At 51.6% G+C, this 24,640-nt stretch overlaps 1 protein-coding gene across 9 annotated transcripts in view; it reads right to left on the bottom strand.

Annotated features, from left to right (window-relative positions):
• LOC141065409 (uncharacterized) overlaps positions 1-24,640 on the bottom strand; it is a 585,755-nt gene that overhangs the window by 472,567 nt on the left and 88,548 nt on the right. Inside the window, exon 1 of one of the 9 annotated variants that reach the window (XM_073557879.1) lies at positions 2,583-2,964. The exons of the other annotated variants lie outside the window; for them this stretch is intronic. Within the exon in view, the coding sequence (XP_073413980.1) occupies positions 2,583-2,717 (135 nt within the window). The 5' untranslated portion in view covers positions 2,718-2,964. Of the gene's footprint in view, positions 1-2,582; positions 2,965-24,640 lie in introns of those variants that run through there. 9 annotated transcript variants of the gene reach the window in all.

Raw genomic sequence — 24,640 nt, 5'->3', positions numbered from 1 at the left:
TGGTCTTCTCCGAATAAGCCATTTGCCAGATGTCCCAAACAATCGAAAAGGGGATTCATCAGAGAAAATGACTTTACCCCAGTCCTCAGCAGTCCACTCCCTGTACCTCTTGCAGAATATCAGTCTGTCCATGATGTTTTTTCTGGAGAGAAGTGGCTTCTTTGCTGCCCTCCTTGAGACCAGGCCTTGCTCCAAGAGTCTCCGCCTCACAGTGCGTGCAGATGCACTCACACCTGCCTGCTGCCATTCCTGAGCAAGCTCTGCACTGCTGGTAGCCCGATCCCGCAGCTGAAACACTTTTAAGAGACGGTCCTGGCCTTTCTTGGGCGCCCTGGAGCCTTTTTGGCAACAAGGGATCCTCTCTCCTTGAAGTTCTTGATGATGCGATAGATTGTTGACTGAGGTGCAATCTTTCTAGCTGCGATACTCTTCCCTGTTAGGCCATTTTTGTGCAGTGCAATGATGACTGCACGTGTTTCTTTAGAGATAACCATGGTTAACAGAAGAGAAACAATGATGCCAAGCACCAGCCTCCTTTTAAAGTGTCCAGTGGTGTCATTCTTACTTAATCATGACAGATTGATCTCCAGCCCTGTCCTCATCAACACCCACACCTGTGTTAATGGAGCAATCACTGAAACGATGTTAGCTGGTCCTTTTAAGGCAGGGCTGCAATGATGTTGAAATGTGTTTTGGGGGATAAAGTTAATTTTCTAGGCAAATATTGACTTTGCAAGAAATTGCTGTTAAGCTGATCACTCTTTATAACATTCTGGAGTATATGCAAATTGCCATTAGAAAAAATGAAGCAGTAGACTCTGTAAAAAATTAATATTTGTGTCATTCTCAAAACTTTTGGCCATGACTGTATAATATAGCCCCTCCATAGAATACTATGTAGCCCTCCTCATAGTATAATAAAGCCTCCATACAATATAATCTAGCCCCCAATAGACTATAATACAGTCCCCCCCATAGAATATAATGTAACCCCCCATATTATATAATACAGCCTCACCCATAGAATATAATGTACCCCCATTGGTATACAGCACAGCCTGCATCTCTCGATGATGAAATGTATTATCATCATGTAGCCAGCACTTCCAGGGAGGGGGTCAGCAGACAGCAGCTCACAACACAGGGGAGGACAGAGGGAGCCCAGAGAGCAGAGAGGTCACAGACAGGACACCGACTACTCATCACACAGCCAGCAGGACACAGTGGAAGCCAGAGAGGAGAGAGTATCACACTCACACCACACAGCCGGCAGGACACAGTGGAAGCCAGAGAGGAGAGAGTATCACACTCACACCACACAGCCGGCAGGACACAGTGGAAGCCAGAGAGCAGAGTGTCACACTCACACCACACAGCCGGCAGGACACAGTGGAAGCCAGAGAGCAGAGTGTCACACTCACACCACACAGCCGGCAGGACACAGCGGGGGCCGGAGAGCAGAGAGCGTCACACTCACACCACACAGCCGGCAGGACACAGTGGAAGCCAGAGAGCAGAGTGTCACACTCACACCACACAGCCGGCAGGACACAGCGGGGGCCGGAGAGCAGAGAGCGTCACACTCACACCACACAGCCGGCAGGACACAGCGGGGCCGGAGAGCAGAGAGCGTCACACTCACACCACACAGCAAGCAGGACACAGCGGGGGCCGGAGAGCAGAGAGCGTCACACTCACACCACACAGCAAGCAGGACACAGCGGGGGCCGGAGAGCAGAGAGCGTCACACTCACACCACACAGCCGGCAGGACACAGCGGGAGCCGGAGAGCAGAGAGCGTCACACTCACACCACACAGCCGGCAGGACACAGCGGGGGCCGGAGAGCAGAGAGCGTCACACACACCACACAGCCGGCAGGACACAGCGGGGCCGGAGAGCAGAGAGCGTCACACTCACACCACACAGCCGGCAGGACACAGCGGGGGCCGGAGAGCAGAGAGCGTCACACTCACACCACACAGCCGGCAGGACACAGTGGGGGCCGGAGAGCAGAGAGCGTCACACTCACACCACACAGCCGGCAGGACACAGCGGGAGCCGGAGAGCAGAGAGCGTCACACTCACACCACACAGCCGGCAGGACACAGCGGGGGCCGGAGAGCAGAGAGCGTCACACTCACACCACACAGCCGGCAGGACACAGCGGGGGCCGGAGAGCAGAGAGCGTCACACTCACACCACACAGCCGGCAGGACGCAGCGGGGGCCGGAGAGCAGAGAGCGTCACACTCACACCACACAGTCGGCAGGACACAGCGGGGCCGGAGAGCAGAGAGCGTCACACTCACACCACACAGCCGGCAGGACACAGCGGGGGCCGGAGAGCAGAGAGCGTCACACTCACACCACACAGCCGGCAGGACACAGCGGGGGCCGGAGAGCGTCACACTCACACCACACAGCCGGCAGGACACAGCGGGAGCCGGAGAGCAGAGAGCGTCACACTCACACCACACAGCCGGCAGGACACAGCGGGGGCCGGAGAGCAGAGAGCGTCACACTCACACCACACAGCCGGCAGGACACAGCGGGGCCGGAGAGCAGAGAGCGTCACACTCACACCACACAGCCGGCAGGACACAGCGGGGCCGGAGAGCGTCACACTGTAGATCAGGGGTGTGGAATCTTTTTTCTGCCAAGGGCCATATGGATATTTATTCCGTCCTGACTCTGGTTTCATGCTGTAATCTTTCATCGCCCCTCGCTGCTCAGTAGTTTCCGCTCACAGAGGAAGAAGTAATGAGATTGTGGCAAAGTACAGCTCCTGCCCAAGAATGCGGTCCCTGAGAGTCTGCCCGGGGCCTGAGGTTCCCCATTCCTGCTGCAGAGACTCGGACACGCTTCTAATCTGCCACCGGGGCCCACCGGGCAATTCCCCGCCAGACCGGCAGCTCTGTCACTAGGAGAGAGGCAGCCATGACTGCACAGACTGTGTGAGAGCTGCGCCCGAGTCCTGGCCGCTGTCACCTCACCTGACACCGCAGAGAGCCGCAGCCGGGGGAAGACGTCCTGGGGGCGGACACCGCACAACATGCGGGAGCGACTGGGAATGGAGGAGACGTCACCGGAAGGGGCGGGGCCTCGTTCTCTCAGGTGTGGAGCCGTTTGTGCTGAGGCGGCTGGAGAGGAGGAAATGACGTCATGTACAGTGTGAGGGGCCGCACGGGGAAGGTGGGGACGAGGGGCCGCACGGGGAAGGTGGGGACGAGGGGCCGCACGGGGAAGGTGGGGACGAGGGGCCGCACGGGGGAGGTGGGGACGAGGGGCCGCACGGGGAAGGTGGGGACGAGGGGCCGCACGGGGAAGGTGGGGACGAGGGGCCGCACGGGGGAGGTGGGGACGAGGGGCCGCACGGGGGAGGTGGGGACGAGGGGCCGCACGGGGAAGGTGGGGACGAGGGGCCGCGCGGGGAAGGTGGGGACGAGGGGCCGCACGGGGAAGGTGGGGACGAGGGGCCGCACGGGGAAGGTGGGGACGAGGGGCCGCACGGGGAAGGTGGGGACGAGGGGCCGCACGGGGAAGGTGGGGACGAGGGGCCGCACGGGGGAGGTGGGGACGAGGGGCCGCACGGGGAAGGTGGGGACGAGGGGCCGCACGGGGAAGGTGGGGACGAGGGGCCGCACGGGGAAGGTGGGGACGAGGGGCCGCACGGGGGAGGTGGGGACGAGGGGCCGCACGGGGAAGGTGGGGACGAGGGGCCGCACGGGGGAGGTGGGGACGAGGGGCCGCGCGGGGAAGGTGGGGACGAGGGGCCGCGCGGGGAAGGTGGGGACGAGGGGCCGCGCGGGGGAGGTGGGGACGAGGGGCCGCGCGGGGAAGGTGGGGACGAGGGGCCGCGCGGGGAAGGTGGGGACGAGGGGCCGCGCGGGGAAGGTGGGGACGAGGGGCCGCACGGGGAAGGTGGGGACGAGGGGCCGCACGGGGGAGGTGGGGACGAGGGGCCGCACGGGGAAGGTGGGGACGAGGGGCCGCACGGGGGAGGTGGGGACGAGGGGCCGCACGGGGAAGGTGGGGACGAGGGGCCGCACGGGGAAGGTGGGGACGAGGGGCCGCACGGGGAAGGTGGGGACGAGGGGCCGCACGGGGAAGGTGGGGACGAGGGGCCGCACGGGGAAGGTGGGGACGAGGGGCCGCACGGGGAAGGTGGGGACGAGGGGCCGCACGGGGGAGGTGGGGACGAGGGGCCGCACGGGGAAGGTGGGGACGAGGGGCCGCACGGGGAAGGTGGGGACGAGGGGCCGCACGGGGAAGGTGGGGACGAGGGGCCGCACGGGGGAGGTGGGGACGAGGGGCCGCGCGGGGAAGGTGGGGACGAGGGGCCGCGCGGGGAAGGTGGGGACGAGGGGCCGCGCGGGGAAGGTGGGGACGAGGGGCCGCACGGGGGAGGTGGGGACGAGGGGCCGCACGGGGGAGGTGGGGACGAGGGGCCGCACGGGGAAGGTGGGGACGAGGGGCCGCACGGGGAAGGTGGGGACGAGGGGCCGCACGGGGAAGGTGGGGACGAGGGGCCGCACGGGGAAGGTGGGGACGAGGGGCCGCACGGGGGAGGTGGGGACGAGGGGCCGCACGGGGGAGGTGGGGACGAGGGGCCGCACGGGGAAGGTGGGGACGAGGGGCCGCACGGGGGAGGTGGGGACGAGGGGCCGCACGGGGAAGGTGGAGACGAGGGGCCGCACGGGGAAGGTGGGGACGAGGGGCCGCACGGGGAAGGTGGGGACGAGGGGCCGCACGGGGAAGGTGGGGACGAGGGGCCGCACGGGGGAGGTGGGGACGAGGGGCCGCACGGGGGAGGTGGGGACGAGGGGCCGCACGGGGAAGGTGGGGACGAGGGGCCGCACGGGGGAGGTGGGGACGAGGGGCCGCACGGGGGAGGTGGAGACGAGGGGCCGCACGGGGGAGGTGGGGACGAGGGGCCGCACGGGGAAGGTGGGGACGAGGGGCCGCACGGGGAAGGTGGGGACGAGGGGCCGCACGGGGAAGGTGGGGACGAGGGGCCGCACGGGGAAGGTGGAGACGAGGGGCCGCACGGGGAAGGTGGGGACGAGGGGCCGCACGGGGAAGGTGGGGACGAGGGGCCGCACGGGGAAGGTGGGGACGAGGGGCCGCACGGGGAAGGTGGAGAAGAGGGGCCGCACGGGGAAGGTGGGGACGAGGGGCCGCACGGGGAAGGTGGGGACGAGGGGCCGCACGGGGAAGGTGGGGACGAGGGGCCGCACGGGGAAGGTGGGGACGAGGGGCCGCACGGGGAAGGTGGGGACGAGGGGCCGCACGGGGAAGGTGGAGACGAGGGGCCGCACGGGGAAGGTGGGGACGAGGGGCCGCACGGGGAAGGTGGGGACGAGGGGCCGCACGGGGAAGGTGGGGACGAGGGGCCGCACGGGGAAGGTGGGGACGAGGGGCCGCACGGGGAAGGTGGGGACGAGGGGCCGCACGGGGAAGGTGGGGACGAGGGGCCGCACGGGGAAGGTGGAGAAGAGGGGCCGCACGGGGAAGGTGGGGACGAGGGGCCGCACGGGGAAGGTGGGGACGAGGGGCCGCACGGGGAAGGTGGGGACGAGGGGCCGCACGGGGAAGGTGGGGACGAGGGGCCGCACGGGGAAGGTGGCGACGAGGGGCCGCAAGGGGAAGGTGGCGACGAGGGGCCGCACGGGGAAGGTGGCGACGAGGGGCCGCACGGGGAAGGTGGGGACGAGGGGCCGCACGGGGAAGGTGGAGACGAGGGGCCGCACGGGGAAGGTGGAGACGAGGGGCCGCATAGGGAAGGATGATAGCAGTGAGGAAATGTCGAAAACATAAATTATAACTTTTATTATTGCAGGACATAGACATACAATACATAGCACTGAAAACACTGTGGAATGGATTGTACACCAAGAAGTAGCTCTCATTACCCATTAAAACAACAGAGGGGCTAAATTTTTTCCACCCTCACAAAGTGTGAAAAGTGCAGGTAGGCCATGTGTTTTTCAAAAAGCAAAATGTGGTATAGAGCTACAGTCCTAATAAGGGTGAGGAACCATTTATCCATTAGCTGCTATGCAATAAATGGATCTCTCTCACCCATGGTCTAGCAGATGTCCAAACTAAAAACCACCCATGCACTTCAGCCCATCGGGACGTAGAGACCGATGTATGCCTCCAGTAACCGTCCATTCTTAAGCAAAACAAGGGGTATAGTAGTGGGTCAGAAGACCACCTCCCGACGTGTTTCTTCCCACTCAGGGATTCATCAGGAGATCCAGTAGTCTATTTAGGAGGTCCGTGTGTCCTCTCACCTCCTGTAAAGAAGCCTAATTGCCCGTCTCCTTTTTACAACACTACAGAGATGACTAGATCGGAGTTACTGCACTGAGGTCCATGATTTCTGTGCACACAGGACTGTCTATAAGGACGTCCTCTGTACAGTAACTCCATTCTAGCTCTCTCACTACAGAGATGAGTAGATCGGAGTTACTGCACTGAGGTCCATGATTTCTGTGCACACAGCACTGTCTATAAGGACGTCCTCTGTACAGTAACTCCATTCTAGCTGTCTCACTACAGAGATGACTAGATCGGAGTTACTGCACTGAGGTCCATGATTTCTGTGCACACAGCACTGTCTATAAGGACGTCCCCTGTACAGTAACTCCATTCTAGCTGTCTCACTACAGAGATGACTTGATCAGAGTTACTGCACTGAGGTCCATGATTACTGTGCACACAGTACTGTCTATAAGGACGTCCTCTGTACAGTAACTCCATTCTACCTCTCACTACAGAAGAGTTACTGCACTGAAGTCCATGATTTCTGTGCACACAGCACTGTCTATAAGGACGTCCTCTGTACAGTAACTCCATTCTACCTCTCTCACTACAGAGATGACTAGATCAGAGTTACTGCACTGAGGTCCATGATTACTGTGCACACAGCACTGTCTATAAGGACGTCCTCTGTACAGTAACTCCATTCTAGCTGTCTCACTACAGAGATGACTAGATCAGAGTTACTGCACTGAGGTCCATGATTACTGTGCACACAGCACTGTCTATAAGGACGTCCTCTGTACAGTAACTCCATTCTAGCTGTCTCACTACAGAGATGACTAGATCAGAGTTACTGCACTGAGGTCCATGATTACTGTGCACACAGCACTGTCTATAAGGACGTCCTCTGTACAGTAACTCCATTCTACCTCTCTCACTACAGAAGAGTTACTGCACTGAGGTCCATGATTTCTGTGCACACAGCACTGTCTATAAGGACGTCCTCTGTACAGTAACTCCATTCTAGCTGTCTCACTACAGAGATGAGTAGATCGGAGTTACTGCACTGAGGTCCATGATTTCTGTGCACACAGCACTGTCTATAAGGACGTCCTCTGTACAGTAACTCCATTCTAGCTGTCTCACTACAGAGATGAATAGATCGGAGTTACTGCACTGAGGTCCATGATTTCTGTGCACACCCTGTCTATTCTAGTGGTAACACAAAGGTTTCCATGCACATAAGGCTAAAGTCAGCAGATTCAGCCACAATCTGATGTGTATGGGGTCTCTCAACTTTCCTTCCATCCTTTATGTGAGTGAAGGGAAGGATCCTGCCTTTTGGAATTCCAGTGAATCATAGAATCGTAGAGTTGGAAGGGACCTCCTGGGCCATCTGGTCCAACCCCCTGCTCAAAGCAGGATTCGCAAAATCATCCCAGTCAGGTGTCTGTCCAGCCTCTGTTTGAAGACTTCCATTGGAGGAGAACTCACCACTTCTCGTGGCAGCTTGTTCCACTCATTGATCACTGTCAAAAAGTTTTTTCTAATATCTAATCTGTGTCTCCCATTCAGTTTCATCCCATTGCTTCTAGTCTTTCCTTGTGCAAATGAGAATAAAGTTGATCCTTCTACAATGTGACAGCCCTTTAGATATTTGTAGACAGCTATTAAGTCTCCTCTCAGTCTTCTCTTTTGCAAGCTAAACAATCCCAAATCCTGCAACCTTTCCTCATAAGACAGGGTTTGCAGACCGGTCACCATTCTGGTCGCTCTTTTCTGAACTTGCTCCAGTTTGTTGATGTCTTTTTTAAAATGTGGTGCCCAAAACTGGACACAATATTCCAGATGAGGTCTGACCAAAGAGGAGTAGAGGGAAATAATGACTTCACGTGATCTAGACTGTATGCTTCTGTTAATACATCCTAGAATTGCATTTGCCTTTCTTGCTGCTGCATCCCACTGGTTGATCCTCTTGTTCTCTCTGAAGATAAGCTACCGCCACAGTAGCCTGACATCTGCTCTCTAATAGACAGCCCAAGGACATTTGGCGAAGTGCCCCTGTGTATGTGACAGGAGAAAAAGCTGCCATCCAAACCTGTAGAGCTGACAGTTATCAACAGCTGCTTCTCACAAAATTAGAATATCATCAAAAAGTGAATTTATTTCAGTTCTTCAAAACAAAAAGTGACTCCTATATTCTATAGTCATTACACACAGAGTGATCTATTTCGTGTGTATATTTCTGTTAATGTTGATGATTATGGCTTACAGCCAATGATAACCCAATATAATATAGGAGTTTTACTTTCTGCTTTGAAGAACTGAAATAAATTAACTTTATTCTACTTTTGTGAGAAGCACCTGTATATGAGTACCTTGTGTCAGTAATACTGGGCTGGCAGCACTCTGATTCACTGGTGCTAGTGAAAGATAATAATTACATACATTCATTTTTATATATATATATATATGTGTGTGTGTGTATCACCAACCAATCACAAAGCATCAGAGTGGGACACGGAAGGAGAGCAGGGCTGAGGACGGCTACAGCAGGACAGTGCATGGAGAGCGGGGCTGTAGAGGAAGACAGTCTTTAGGACAGGGGCCTCCCAGCCCTTTCCTGGCTCAGTCAGCACTCTCCGTCGCCAACCGCGCTATCCCCCCTTTACCCTTCAGCTTCCCGGTCTAAATTTAGTCCCCGGCTTCTACTGTGGCCTACTACAGCGCTAGGCCATGCCCCCCCGCAGGCCACCCAATCACACGCACTGCAGCTCCACGCTAGCTCCGCCCACTCCGGCCAAACAACCTGCGCAGCTCTCTCCTGGTCCCGGCGTCACCGCGCGTGGTGCATGGAGAGCGGGGCTGACGCTGTGGAGCAAGACAGCGGGGCTGTTGAGGGAGAGAGCGGGAGAGCAGGGCTGTGGAGGGAGAGAGCGGGAGAGCAGGGCTGTGGAGGGGGAGAGCAGGGCTGTGGAGGAAGACAGTGGGGCTGTGGAAGGGGAGAGCGAGGCTGAAGGAAGAGAGCGAGGCAGAAGGAAGAGAGCGGGGCTGTGGAGGGAGAGAGCGGGGCTGTGGAGGAAGAGAGCAGGAGAGCAGGGCTGTGGAGGAAGACAGCAGGGCTGTGGAGGGAGAGAGTGGGAGAGCAGGGCTGTGGAGGGAGAGAGCAGGGCTGTGGAGGAAGACAGCAGGGCTGTGGAGGGAGAGAGCGGGAGAGCAGGGCTGTGGAGGGAGAGAGCAGGGCTGTGGAGGAAGACAGTGGGGCTGTGGAAGGGGAGAGCGAGGCTGAAGGAAGAGAGCGAGGCTGAAGGAAGAGAGCGGGGCTGTGGAGGAAGAGCAGGGATGTGGAGCGGGAGAGTGGGGCTGTGAAGGAAGAGAACGGGGATGTGGAGGGGGAGAGCAGGGCTGTGGAGGAAGAGAGCAGGGCTGTGTGTTAAAAATACATATTCTTGTATATTATTCAGGACTTGTTACCAGATGTGATACTCTAAAATATGACGATGTTCTTATAAAAAAAATGTAGTGGTTTATTTTGGATTCTTCCATCAAAAAAGATTATTACAGAAAAACATAAAATTAGGTGAAATCAGGGAAGGTGGGGATGAGAGGCCGCATAGGGAAGGTGGGGATGATAGCAGTGAGGAAATGTCGAAAACATAAATTATAACTTTTATTATTGCAGGACATAGACATACAATACATAGCACTGAAAACACTGTGGAATGGATTGTACACCAAGAAGTAGCTCTCATTACCCATTAAAACAACAGAGGGGCTAAATTTTTTCCACCCTCACAAAGTGTGAAAAGTGCAGGTAGGCCATGTGTTTATCAGAAAGCAAAATGTGGTATAGAGCTACAGTCCTAATAAGGGTGAGGAACCATTTATCCATTAGCTGCTATGCAATAAATGGATCTCTCTCACCCATGGTCTAGCAGATGTCCAAACTAAAAACCACCCATGCACTTCAGCCCATCGGGACGTAGAGACCGATGTATGCCTCCAGTAACCGTCCATTCTTAAGCAAAACAAGGGGTATAGTAGTGGGTCAGAAGACCACCTCCCGACGTGTTTCTTCCCGCTCAGGGATTCATCAGGAGATCCAGTAGTCTAGGAGGTCCGTGTGTCCTCTCACCTCCTGTAAAGAAGCCTAATTGCCCGTCTCCTTTTTACAACACTACAGAGATGACTAGATCGGAGTTACTGCACTGAGGTCCATGATTTCTGTGCACACAGCACTGTCTATAAGGACGTCCTCTGTACAGTAACTCCATTCCAGCTGTCTCACTACAGAGATGAGTAGATCGGAGTTACTGCACTGAGGTCCATGATTTCTGTGCACACAGGACTGTCTATAAGGACGTCCTCTGTACAGTAACTCCATTCTAGCTGTCTCACTACGGAGATGAGTAGATCGGAGTTACTGCACTGAGGTCCATGATTTCTGTGCACACAGCACTGTCTATAAGGACGTCCCCTGTACAGTAACTACATTCTAGCTGTCTCACTACAGAGATGACTAGATCAGAGTTACTGCACTGAGGTCCATGATTTCTGTGCACACAGCACTGACTATAAGGACGTCCTCTGTACAGTAACTCCATTCTAGCTGTCTCACTACGGAGATGAGTAGATCGGAGTTACTGCACTGAGGTCCATGATTTCTGTGCACACAGCACTGACTATAAGGACGTCCTCTGTACAGTAACTCCATTCTAGCTGTCTCACTACAGAGATGAGTAGATCGGAGTTACTGCACTGAGGTCCATGATTTCTGTGCACACAGTACTGTCTATAAGGACGTCCTCTGTACAGTAACTCCATTCTAGCTGTCTCACTACGGAGATGAGTAGATCGGAGTTACTGCACTGAGGTCCATGATTTCTGTGCACACAGCACTGACTATAAGGACGTCCTCTGTACAGTAACTCCATTCTAGCTGTCTCACTACAGAGATGAGTAGATCGGAGTTACTGCACTGAGGTCTATGATTTCTGTGCACACAGTACTGTCTATAAGGACGTCCTCTGTACAGTAACTCCATTCTAGCTGTCTCACTACGGAGATGAGTAGATCGGAGTTACTGCACTGAGGTCCATGATTTCTGTGCACACAGCACTGACTATAAGGACGTCCTCTGTACAGTAACTCCATTCTAGCTGTCTCACTACGGAGATGAGTAGATCGGAGTTACTGCACTGAGGTCCATGATTTCTGTGCACACAGCACTGACTATAAGGACGTCCTCTGTACAGTAACTCCATTCTAGCTGTCTCACTACGGAGATGAGTAGATCGGAGTTACTGCACTGAGGTCCATGATTTCTGTGCACACAGCACTGACTATAAGGACGTCCTCTGTACAGTAACTCCATTCTAGCTGTCTCACTACAGAGATGAGTAGATCGGAGTTACTGCACTGAGGTCCATGATTTCTGTGCACACAGCACTGACTATAAGGACGTCCTCTGTACAGTAACTCCATTCTAGCTGTCTCACTACGGAGATGAGTAGATCGGAGTTACTGCACTGAGGTCCATGATTTCTGTGCACACAGTACTGTCTATAAGGACGTCCTCTGTACAGTAACTACATTCTAGCTGTCTCACTACGGAGATGAGTAGATCGGAGTTACTGCACTGAGGTCCATGATTTCTGTGCACACAGCACTGTCTATAAGGACGTCCCCTGTACAGTAACTCCATTCTAGCTGTCTCACTACAGAGATGAGTAGATCGGAGTTACTGCACTGAGGTCCATGATTTCTGTGCACACAGCACTGTCTATAAGGACGTCCCCTGTACAGTAACTCCATTCTAGCTGTCTCACTACAGAGATGAGTAGATCGGAGTTACTGCACTGAGGTCCATGATTTCTGTGCACACAGCACTGTCTATAAGGACGTCCCCTGTACAGTAACTCCATTCTAGCTGTCTCACTACGGAGATGAGTATTTCGGAGTTACTGCACTGAGGTCCATGATTTCTGTGCACACAGCACTGACTATAAGGACGTCCTCTGTACAGTAACTACATTCTAGCTGTCTCACTACAGAGATGAGTAGATCGGAGTTACTGCACTGAGGTCCATGATTTCTGTGCACACAGCACTGTCTATAAGGACGTCCTCTGTACAGTAACTCCATTCTACCTCTCACTACAGAAGAGTTACTGCACTGAGGTCCATGATTTCTGTGCACACAGTACTGTCTATAAGGACGTCCTCTGTACAGTAACTCCATTCTAGCTGTCTCACTACAGAGATGAGTAGATCGGAGTTACTGCACTGAGGTCCATGATTACTGTGCACACAGCACTGTCTATAAGGACGTCCTCTGTACAGTAACTCCATTCTAGCTGTCTCACTACAGAGATGAATAGATCGGAGTTACTGCACTGAGGTCCATGATTTCTGTGCACACCCTGTCTATTCTAGTGGTAACACAAAGGTTTCCATGCACATAAGGCTAAAGTCAGCAGATTCAGCCACAATCTGATGTGTATGGGGTCTCTCAACTTTCCTTCCATCCTTTATGTGAGTGAAGGGAAGGATCCTGCCTTTTGGAATTCCAGTGAATCATAGAATCGTAGAGTTGGAAGGGACCTCCTGGGCCATCTGGTCCAACCCCCTGCTCAAAGCAGGATTCGCTAAATCATCCCAGTCAGGTGTCTGTCCAGCCTCTGTTTGAAGACTTCCATTGGAGGAGAACTCACCACTTCTCGTGGCAGCTTGTTCCACTCATTGATCACTGTCAAAAAGTTTTTTCTAATATCTAATCTGTGTCTCCCATTCAGTTTCATCCCATTGCTTCTAGTCTTTCCTTGTGCAAATGAGAATAAAGTTGATCCTTCTACAATGTGACAGCCCTTTAGATATTTGTAGACAGCTATTAAGTCTCCTCTCAGTCTTCTCTTTTGCAAACTAAACAATCCCAAATCCTGCAACCTTTCCTCATAAGACAGGGTTTGCAGACCGGTCACCATTCTGGTCGCTCTTTTCTGAACTTGCTCCAGTTTGTTGATGTCTTTTTTAAAATGTGGCACCCAAAACTGGACACAAAATTCCAGATGAGGTCTGACCAAAGAGGAGTTGAGGGAAATAATGACTTCACGTGATCTAGACTGTATGCTTCTGTTAATACATCCTAGAATTGCATTTGCCTTTCTTGCTGCTGCATCCCACTGGTTGATCCTCTTGTTCTCTCTGAAGATAAGCTACCGCCACAGTAGCCTGACATCTGCTCTCTAATAGACAGCCCAAGGACATTTGGCGAAGTGCCCCTGTGTATGTGACAGGAGAAAAAGCTGCCATCCAAACCTGTAGAGCTGACAGTTATCAACAGCTGCTTCTCACAAAATTAGAATATCATCAAAAAATGAATTTATTTCAGTTCTTCAAAACAAAAAGTGACTCCTATATTCTATAGAGTCATTACACACAGAGTGATCTATTTCGTGTGTATATTTCTGTTAATGTTGATGATTATGGCTTACAGCCAATGATAACCCAATATAATATAGGAGTTTTACTTTCTGCTTTGAAGAACTGAAATAAATTAACTTTATTCTACTTTTGTGAGAAGCACCTGTATATGAGTACCTTGTGTCAGTAATACTGGGCTGGCAGCACTCTGATTCACTGGTGCTAGTGAAAGATAATAATTACATACATTCATTTTTATATATATATATATATATATATGTGTGTGTGTATCACCAACCAATCACAAAGCATCAGAGTGGGACACGGAAGGAGAGCAGGGCTGAGGACGGCTACAGCAGGACAGTGCATGGAGAGCGGGGCTGTAGAGGAAGACAGTCTTTAGGACAGGGGCCTCCCAGCCCTTTCCTGGCTCAGTCAGCACTCTCCGTCGCCAACCGCGCTATCCCCCCTTTACCCTTCAGCTTCCCGGTCTAAACTTAGTCCCCGGCTTCTACTGTGGCCTACTACAGCGCTAGGCCATGCCCCCCGCAGGCCACCCAATCACACGCACTGCAGCTCCACTCTAGCTCCGCCCACTCCGGCCAAACAACCTGCGCAGCTCTCTCCTGGTCCCGGCGTCACCGCGCGTGGTGCATGGAGAGCGGGGCTGACGCTGTGGAGCAAGACAGCGGGGCTGTTGAGGGAGAGAGCGGGAGAGCAGGGCTGTGGAGGGAGAGAGCAGGGCTGTGGAGGGAGAGAGCGGGAGAGCAGGGCTGTGGAGGGAGAGAGCAGGAGAGCAGGGCTGTGGAGGAAGACAGTGGGGCTGTGGAAGGGGAGAGCGAGGCTGAAGGAAGAGAGCGAGGCTGAAGGAAGAGAGCGGGGCTGTGGAGGGAGAGAGCGGGGCTGTGGAGGAAGAGAGCAGGAGAGCAGGGCTGTGGAGGAAGACAGCAGGGCTGTGGAGGGAGAGAGTGGGAGAGCAGGGCTGTGGAGGGAGAGAGCAGGGCTGTGGAGGAAGACAGCAGGGCTGTGGAGGGAGAGAGCGGGAGAGCAGGGCTGTGGAGGGAGAGAGCAGGGCTGTGGAGGGAGAGAGCAGGGCTGTGGAGGAAGACAGTGGGGCTGTGGAAGGGGAGAGCGAGGCTGAAGGAAGAGAGCAAGGCTGAAGGAAGAGAGCGGGGCTGTGGAGGAAGAGAGCAGGGATGTGGAGGAGGAGAGCAGGGCTGTGGAGGAAGACAGCAGGGCTGTGGAGGGAGAGAGTGGGAGAGCAGGGCTGTGGAGGGAGAGAGCAGGGCTGTGGAGGAAGACAGCAGGGCTGTGGAGGGAGAGAGCGGGAGAGCAGGGCTGTGGAGGGAGAGAGCAGGGCTGTGGAGGAAGACAGTGGGGCTGTGGAAGGGGAGAGCGAGGCTGAAGGAAGAGAGCGGGGCTGTGGAGGAAGAGAGCAGGGATGTGGAGCGGGAGAGTGGGGCTGTGAAGGAAGAGAACGGGGATGTGGAGGGGGAGAGCAGGGCTGTGGAGGAAGAGAGCAGGGCTGTGTGTTAAAAATACATATTCTTGTATATTATTCAGGACTTGTTACCAGATGTGATACTCTAAAATATGACGATGTTCTTATAAAAAAAATGTAGTGGTTTATTTTGGATTCTTCCATCAAAAAAGATTATTACAGAAAAACATAAAATTAGGTGAAATCAGGGAAGGTGGGGATGAGAGGCCGCATAGGGAAGGTGGGGATGATAGCAGTGAGGAAATGTCGAAAACATAAATTATAACTTTTATTATTGCAGGACATAGACATACAATACATAGCACTGAAAACACTGTGGAATGGATTGTACACCAAGAAGTAGCTCTCATTACCCATTAAAACAACAGAGGGGCTAAATTTTTTCCACCCTCACAAAGTGTGAAAAGTGCAGGTAGGCCATGTGTTTATCAGAAAGCAAAATGTGGTATAGAGCTACAGTCCTAATAAGGGTGAGGAACCATTTATCCATTAGCTGCTATGCAATAAATGGATCTCTCTCACCCATGGTCTAGCAGATGTCCAAACTAAAAACCACCCATGCACTTCAGCCCATCGGGACGTAGAGACCGATGTATGCCTCCAGTAACCGTCCATTCTTAAGCAAAACAAGGGGTATAGTAGTGGGTCAGAAGACCACCTCCCGACGTGTTTCTTCCCGCTCAGGGATTCATCAGGAGATCCAGTAGTCTAGGAGGTCCGTGTGTCCTCTCACCTCCTGTAAAGAAGCCTAATTGCCCGTCTCCTTTTTACAACACTACAGAGATGACTAGATCGGAGTTACTGCACTGAGGTCCATGATTTCTGTGCACACAGCACTGTCTATAAGGACGTCCTCTGTACAGTAACTCCATTCCAGCTGTCTCACTACAGAGATGAGTAGATCGGAGTTACTGCACTGAGGTCCATGATTTCTGTGCACACAGGACTGTCTATAAGGACGTCCTCTGTACAGTAACTCCATTCTAGCTGTCTCACTACGGAGATGAGTAGATCGGAGTTACTGCACTGAGGTCCATGATTTCTGTGCACACAGCACTGTCTATAAGGACGTCCCCTGTACAGTAACTACATTCTAGCTGTCTCACTACAGAGATGACTAGATCAGAGTTACTGCACTGAGGTCCATGATTTCTGTGCACACAGCACTGACTATAAGGACGTCCTCTGTACAGTAACTCCATTCTAGCTGTCTCACTACGGAGATGAGTAGATCGGAGTTACTGCACTGAGGTCCATGATTTCTGTGCACACAGCACTGTCTATAAGGACGTCCTCTGTACACTAACTCCATTCTAGCTCTCTCACTACAGAGATGAGTAGATCGGAGTTACTGCACTGAGGTCCATGATTTCTGTGCACACAGCACTGTCTATAAGGACGTCCTCTGTACAGTAACTCCATTCTAGCTGTCTCACTACAGAGATGAGTAGATCGGAGTTACTGCACTGAGGTCCATGATTTCTGTGCACATAGCACTGTCTATAAGGACGTCCTCTGTACAGTAACTCCATTCTAGCTGTCTCACTACAGAGATGAGTAAATCGGAGTTACTGCACTGAGGTCCATGATTTCTGTGCACACAGTACTGTCTATAAGGACGTCCTCTGTACAGTAACTCCATTCTAGCTGTCTCACTACAGAGATGAGTAGATCGGAGTTACTGCACTGAGGTCCATGATTTCTGTGCACACAGTACTGTCTATAAGGACGTCCTCTGTACAGTAACTCCATTCTAGCTGTCTCACTACAGAGATGACTAGATCAGAGTTACTGCACTGAGGTCTATGATTTCTGTGCACACAGTACTGTCTATAAGGACGTCCTCTGTACAGTAACTCCATTCTAGCTGTCTCACTACAGAGATGAGTAAATCGGAGTTACTGCACTGAGGTCCATGATTTCTGTGCACACAGTACTGTCTATAAGGACGTCCTCTGTACAGTAACTCCATTCTAGCTGTCTCACTACAGAGATGACTAGATCAGAGTTACTGCACTGAGGTCTATGATTTCTGTGCACACAGTACTGTCTATAAGGACGTCCTCTGTACAGTAACTCCATTCTAGCTGTCTCACTACAGAGGTGAGTAGATCGGAGTTACTGCACTGAGGTCCATGATTTCTGTGCACACAGCACTGACTATAAGGACGTCCTCTGTACAGTAACTCCATTCTAGCTGTCTCACTACAGAGATGAGTAGATCGGAGTTACTGCACTGAGGTCCATGATTTCTGTGCACACAGCACTGACTATAAGGACGTCCTCTGTACAGTAACTCCATTCTAGCTGTCTCACTACAGAGATGAGTAGATCGGAGTTACTGCACTGAGGTCCATGATTTCTGTGCACACAGTACTGTCTATAAGGACGTCCTCTGTACAGTAACTACATTCTAGCTGTCTCAATACAGAGATGACGATCAGAGTTACTGCACTGAGGTCCATGATTTCTGTGCACACAGCACTGTCTATAAGGACGTCCTCTGTACAGTAACTCCATTCTAGCTGTCTCACTACAGAGATGAGTAGATCGGAGTTACTGCACTGAAGTCCATGATTTCTGTGCACACAGTACTGTCTATAAGGACGTCCTCTGTACAGTAACTACATTCTAGCTGTCTCACTACGGAGATGAGTAGATCGGAGTTACTGCACTGAGGTCCATGATTTCTGTGCACACAGCACTGTCTATAAGGACGTCCCCTGTACAGTAACTACATTCTAGCTGTCTCACTACAGAGATGACTAGATCAGAGTTACTGCACTGAGGTCCATGATTTCTGTGCACATAGCACTGTCTATAAGGACGTCCTCTGTACAGTAACTCCATTCTAGCTGTCTCACTACAGAGATGAGTAGATCGGAGTTACTGCACTGAGGTCCATGATTTCTGTGCACACAGCACTGTCTATAAGGACGTCCCCTGTACAGTAACTACATTCTAGCTGTCTCACTACAGAGATGACTAGATCAGAGTTACTGCACTGAGGTCCATGATTTCTGTGCACATAGCACTGTCTATAAGGACGTCCTCTGTACAGTAACTCCATTCTAGCTGTCTCACTACAGAGATGAGTAAATCGGAGTTACTGCACTGAGGTCCATGATTTCTGTGCACACAGTACTGTCTATAAGGACGTCCTCTGTACAGTAACTCCATTCTAGCTGTCTCACTACAGAGATGAGTATTTCGGAGTTACTGCACTGAGGTCCATGATTTCTGTGCACACAGCACTGACTATAAGGACGTCCTCTGTACAGTAACTACATTCTAGCTGTCTCACTACAGAGATGACGATCAGAGTTACTGCACTGAGGTCCATGATTTCTGTGCACACAGCACTGTCTATAAGGACGTCCTCTGTACAGTAACTCCATTCTAGCTGTCTCACTACAGAGATGAGTAGATCGGAGTTACTGCACTGAGGTCCATGATTTCTGTGCACACAGCACTGTCTATAAGGACGTCCTCTGTACAGTAACTCCATTCTACCTCTCTCACTACAGAAGAGTTACTGCACTGAGGTCCATGATTTCTGTGCACACAGCACTGTCTATAAGGACGTCCTCTGTACAGTAACTCCATTCTAGCTGTCTCACTACAGAGATGAATAGATCGGAGTTACTGCACTGAGGTCCATGATTTCTGTGCACACCCTGTCTATTCTAGTGGTAACACAAAGGTTTCCATGCACATAAGGCTAAAGTCAGCAGATTCAGCCACAATCTGATGTGTATGGGGTCTCTCAACTTTCCTTCCATCCTTTATGTGAGTGAAGGGAAGGATCCTGCCTTTTGGAATTCCAGTGAATCATAGAATCGTAGAGTTGGAAGGGACCTCCTGGGCCATCTGGTCCAACCCCCTGCTCAAAGCAGGATTCGCTAAATCATCCCAGTCAGGTGTCTGTCCAGCCTCTGTTTGAAGACTTCCATTGGAGAACTCACCACTTCTCGTGGCAGCTTGTTCCACTCATTGATCACTGTCAAAAAGTTTTTTCTAATATCTAATCTGTGTCTCCTCCCATTCAGTTTCATCCCATTGCTTCTAGTCTTTCCTTGTGCAAATGAGAATAAAGTTGATCCTTCTACAATGTGACAGCCCTTTAGATATTTGTCGACAGCTATTAAGTCTCCTCTCAGTCTTCTCTTTTGCAAACTAAACATTCCCAAATCCTGCAACCTTTCCTCATAAGACAGGGTTTGCAGACCGGTCACCATTCTGGTCGCTCTTTTCTGAACTTGCTCCAGTTTGTTGATGTCTTTTTTAAAATGTGGTGCCCAAAACTGGACACAATATTCCAGATGAGGTCTGACCAAAGAGGAGTAGAGGGAAATAATGACTTCACGTGATCTAGACTGTATGCTTCTGTTAATACATCCTAGAATTGCATTTGCCTTTCTTGCTGCTGCATCCCACTGGTTGATCCTCTTGTTCTCTCTGAAGATAAGCTACCGCCACAGTAGCCTGACATCTGCTCTCTAATAGACAGCCCAAGGACATTTGGCGAAGTGCCCCTGTGTATGTGACAGGAGAAAAAGCTGCCATCCAAACCTGTAGAGCTGACAGTTATCAACAGCTGCTTCTCACAAAATTAGAATATCATCAAAAAGTGAATTTATTTCAGTTCTTCAAAACAAAAAGTGACTCCTATATTCTATAGAGTCATTACACACAGAGTGATCTATTTCGTGTGTATATTTCTGTTAATGTTGATGATTATGGCTTACAGCCAATGATAACCCAATATAATATAGGAGTTTTACTTTCTGCTTTGAAGAACTGAAATAAATTAACTTTATTCTACTTTTGTGAGAAGCACCTGTATATGAGTACCTTGTGTCAGTAATACTGGGCTGGCAGCACTCTGATTCACTGGTGCTAGTGAAAGATAATAATTACATACATTCATTTTTATATATATATATGTGTGTGTATCACCAACCAATCACAAAGCATCAGAGTGGGACACGGAAGGAGAGCAGGGCTGAGGACGGCTACAGCAGGACAGTGCATGGAGAGCGGGGCTGTAGAGGAAGACAGTCTTTAGGACAGGGGCCTCCCAGCCCTTTCCTGGCTCAGCACTCTCCGTCGCCAACCGCGCTATCCCCCCTTTACCCTTCAGCTTCCCGGTCTAAATTTAGTCCCCGGCTTCTACTGTGGCCTACTACAGCGCTAGGCCATGCCCCCCGCAGGCCACCCAATCACACGCACTGCAGCTCCACGCTAGCTCCGCCCACTCCGGCCAAACAACCTGCGCAGCTCTCTCCTGGTCCCGGCGTCACCGCGCGTGGTGCATGGAGAGCGGGGCTGACGCTGTGGAGCAAGACAGCGGGGCTGTTGAGGGAGAGAGCGGGAGAGCAGGGCTGTGGAGGGAGAGAGCAGGGCTGTGGAGGAAGACAGCAGGGCTGTGGAGGGAGAGAGCGGGAGAGCAGGGCTGTGGAGGGAGAGAGCAGGAGAGCAGGGCTGTGGAGGAAGACAGTGGGGCTGTGGAAGGGGAGAGCGAGGCTGAAGGAAGAGAGCGGGGCTGTGGAGGGAGAGAGCGGGGCTGTGGAGGAGGAGAGCAGGAGAGCAGGGCTGTGGAGGAAGACAGCAGGGCTGTGGAGGGAGAGAGTGGGAGAGCAGGGCTGTGGAGGGAGAGAGCAGGGCTGTGGAGGAAGACAGCAGGGCTGTGGAGGAAGACAGCAGGGCTGTGGAGGGAGAGAGCGGGAGAGCAGGGCTGTGGAGGGAGAGAGCAGGGCTGTGGAGGAAGACAGTGGGGCTGTGGAAGGGGAGAGCGAGGCTGAAGGAAGAGAGCGGGGCTGTGGAGGAAGAGAGCAGGGATGTGGAGCGGGAGAGTGGGGCTGTGAAGGAAGAGAACGGGGATGTGGAGGGGGAGAGCAGGGCTGTGGAGGAAGAGAGCAGGGCTGTGTGTTAAAAATACATATTCTTGTATATTATTCAGGACTTGTTACCAGATGTGATACTCTAAAATATGACGATGTTCTTATAAAAAAAATGTAGTGGTTTATTTTGGATTCTTCCATCAAAAAAGATTATTACAGAAAAACATAAAATTAGGTGAAATCAGGGAAGGTGGGGATGAGAGGCCGCATAGGGAAGGTGGGGATGATAGCAGTGAGGAAATGTCGAAAACATAAATTATAACTTTTATTATTGCAGGACATAGACATACAATACATAGCACTGAAAACACTGTGGAATGGATTGTACACCAAGAAGTAGCTCTCATTACCCATTAAAACAACAGAGGGGCTAAATTTTTTCCACCCTCACAAAGTGTGAAAAGTGCAGGTAGGCCATGTGTTTATCAAAAAGCAAAATGTGGTATAGAGCTACAGTCCTAATAAGGGTGAGGAACCATTTATCCATTAGCTGCTATGCAATAAATGGATCTCTCTCACCCATGGTCTAGCAGATGTCCAAACTAAAAACCACCCATGCACTTCAGCCCATCGGGACGTAGAGACCGATGTATGCCTCCAGTAACCGTCCATTCTTAAGCAAAACAAGGGGTATAGTAGTGGGTCAGAAGACCACCTCCCGACGTGTTTCTTCCCGCTCAGGGATTCATTAGGAGATCCAGTAGTCTATTTAGGAGGTCCGTGTGTCCTCTCACCTCCTGTAAAGAAGCCTAATTGCCCGTCTCCTTTTTACAACACTACAGAGATGACTAGATCGGAGTTACTGCACTGAGGTCCATGATTTCTGTGCACACAGCACTGTCTATAAGGATGTCCTCTGTACAGTAACTCCATTCTAGCTGTCTCACTACAGAGATGATTAGATCAGAGTTACTGCACTGAGGTCCATGATTTCTGTGCACACAGCACTGTCTATAAGGATGTCCTCTGTACAGCAACTCCATTCTAGCTGTCTCACTACAGAGATGAGTAGATCGGAGTTACTGCAGTGAGGTCCATGATTTCTGTGCACACAGCACTGACTATAAGGACGTCCTCTGTACAGTAACTCCATTCTAGCTGTCTCACTACAGAGATGATTAGATCAGAGTTACTGCACTGAGGTCTATGATTTCTGTGCACACAGCACTGTCTATAAGGATGTCCTCTGTACAGCAACTCCATTCTAGCTGTCTCACTACAGAGATGAGTAGATCGGAGTTACTGCAGTGAGGTCCATGATTTCTGTGCACACAGCACTGTCTATAAGGACGTCCTCTACACTAACTCCATTCTAGCTGTCTCACTACAGAGATGAGTAGATCGGAGTTACTGCAGTGAGGTCCATGATTTCTGTGCACACAGCACTGACTATAAGGACGTCCTCTGTACAGTAACTCCATTCTAGCTGTCTCACTACAGAGATGATTAGATCAGAGTTACTGCACTGAGGTCCATGATTTCTGTGCACACAGCACTGTCTATAAGGATGTCCTCTGTACAGCAACTCCATTCTAGCTGTCTCACTACAGAGATGAGTAGATCGGAGTTACTGCAGTGAGGTCCATGATTTCTGTGCACACAGCACTGTCTATAAGGACGTCCTCTACACTAACTCCATTCTAGCTGTCTCACTACAGAGATGAGTAGATCGGAGTTACTGCACTGAGGTCCATGATTTCTGTGCACACAGCACTGTCTATAAGGACGTCCTCTGTACACTAACTCCATTCTAGCTGTCTCACTACAGAGATGAGTAGATCGGAGTTACTGCACTGAGGTCCATGATTTCTGTGCACACAGCACTGTCTATAAGGACGTCCTCTGTACAGTAACTCCATTCTAGCTGTCTCACTACAGAGATGAGTAGATCGGAGTTACTGCACTGAGGTCCATGATTTCTGTGCACACAGCACTGTCTATAAGGATGTCCTCTGTACAGCAACTCCATTCTAGCTGTCTCACTACAGAGATGAGTAGATCGGAGTTACTGCAGTGAGGTCCATGATTTCTGTGCACACAGCACTGTCTATAAGGACGTCCTCTACACTAACTCCATTCTAGCTGTCTCACTACAGAGATGAGTAGATCGGAGTTACTGCACTGAGGTCCATGATTTCTGTGCACACAGTACTGTCTATAAGGACGTCCTCTGTACAGTAACTCCATTCTAGCTGTCTCACTACAGAGATGAGTAGATCGGAGTTACTGCACTGAGGTCCATGATTTCTGAGCACACAGCACTGTCTATAAGGACGTCCTCTGTACACTAACTCCATTCTAGCTGTCTCACTACAGAGATGAGTAGATCGGAGTTTCTGCACTGAGGTCCATGATTTCTGTGCACACAGCACTGTCTATAAGGACGTCCTCTGTACAGTAACTCCATTCTAGCTGTCTCACTACAGAGATGAGTAGATCGGAGTTACTGCACTGAGGTCCATGATTTCTGTGCACACAGCACTGACTATAAGGACGTCCTCTGTACAGTAACTCCATTCTAGCTGTCTCACTACGGAGATGAGTAGATCGGAGTTACTGCACTGAGGTCCATGATTTCTGTGCACACAGTACTGTCTATAAGGACGTCCCCTGTACAGTAACTACATTCTAGCTGTCTCACTACAGAGATGACTAGATCAGAGTTACTGCACTGAGGTCCATGATTTCTGTGCACACAGTACTGTCTATAAGGACGTCCCCTGTACAGTAACTACATTCTAGCTGTCTCACTACAGAGATGACTAGATCAGAGTTACTGCACTGAGGTCTATGATTTCTGTGCACACAGTACTGTCTATAAGGACGTCCTCTGTACAGTAACTCCATTCTAGCTGTCTCACTACGGAGATGAGTAGATCGGAGTTACTGCACTGAGGTCCATGATTTCTGTGCACACAGCACTGACTATAAGGACGTCCTCTGTACAGTAACTCCATTCTAGCTGTCTCACTACGGAGATGAGTAGATCGGAGTTACTGCACTGAGGTCCATGATTTCTGTGCACACAGTACTGTCTATAAGGACGTCCTCTGTACAGTAACTACATTCTAGCTGTCTCACTACGGAGATGAGTAGATCGGAGTTACTGCACTGAGGTCCATGATTTCTGTGCACACAGCACTGTCTATAAGGACGTCCCCTGTACAGTAACTACATTCTAGCTGTCTCACTACAGAGATGACTAGATCAGAGTTACTGCACTGAGGTCCATGATTTCTGTGCACATAGCACTGTCTATAAGGACGTCCTCTGTACAGTAACTCCATTCTAGCTGTCTCACTACAGAGATGAGTAGATCGGAGTTACTGCACTGAGGTCCATGATTTCTGTGCACACAGCACTGTCTATAAGGACGTCCTCTGTACAGTAACTCCATTCTAGCTGTCTCACTACAGAGATGAGTAAATCGGAGTTACTGCACTGAGGTCCATGATTTCTGTGCACACAGTACTGTCTATAAGGACGTCCTCTGTACAGTAACTCCATTCTAGCTGTCTCACTACAGAGATGAGTATTTCGGAGTTAC

The sequence above is a fragment of the Dendrobates tinctorius genome, unplaced genomic scaffold (assembly GCF_039654945.1).
Source record: "Dendrobates tinctorius isolate UK_male_01 unplaced genomic scaffold, ASM3965494v1 ptg000251l, whole genome shotgun sequence".
NCBI classification, from domain to species: domain Eukaryota; kingdom Metazoa; phylum Chordata; class Amphibia; order Anura; family Dendrobatidae; genus Dendrobates; species Dendrobates tinctorius.
This window is presented reverse-complemented; position numbering and strand designations above follow the sequence as displayed.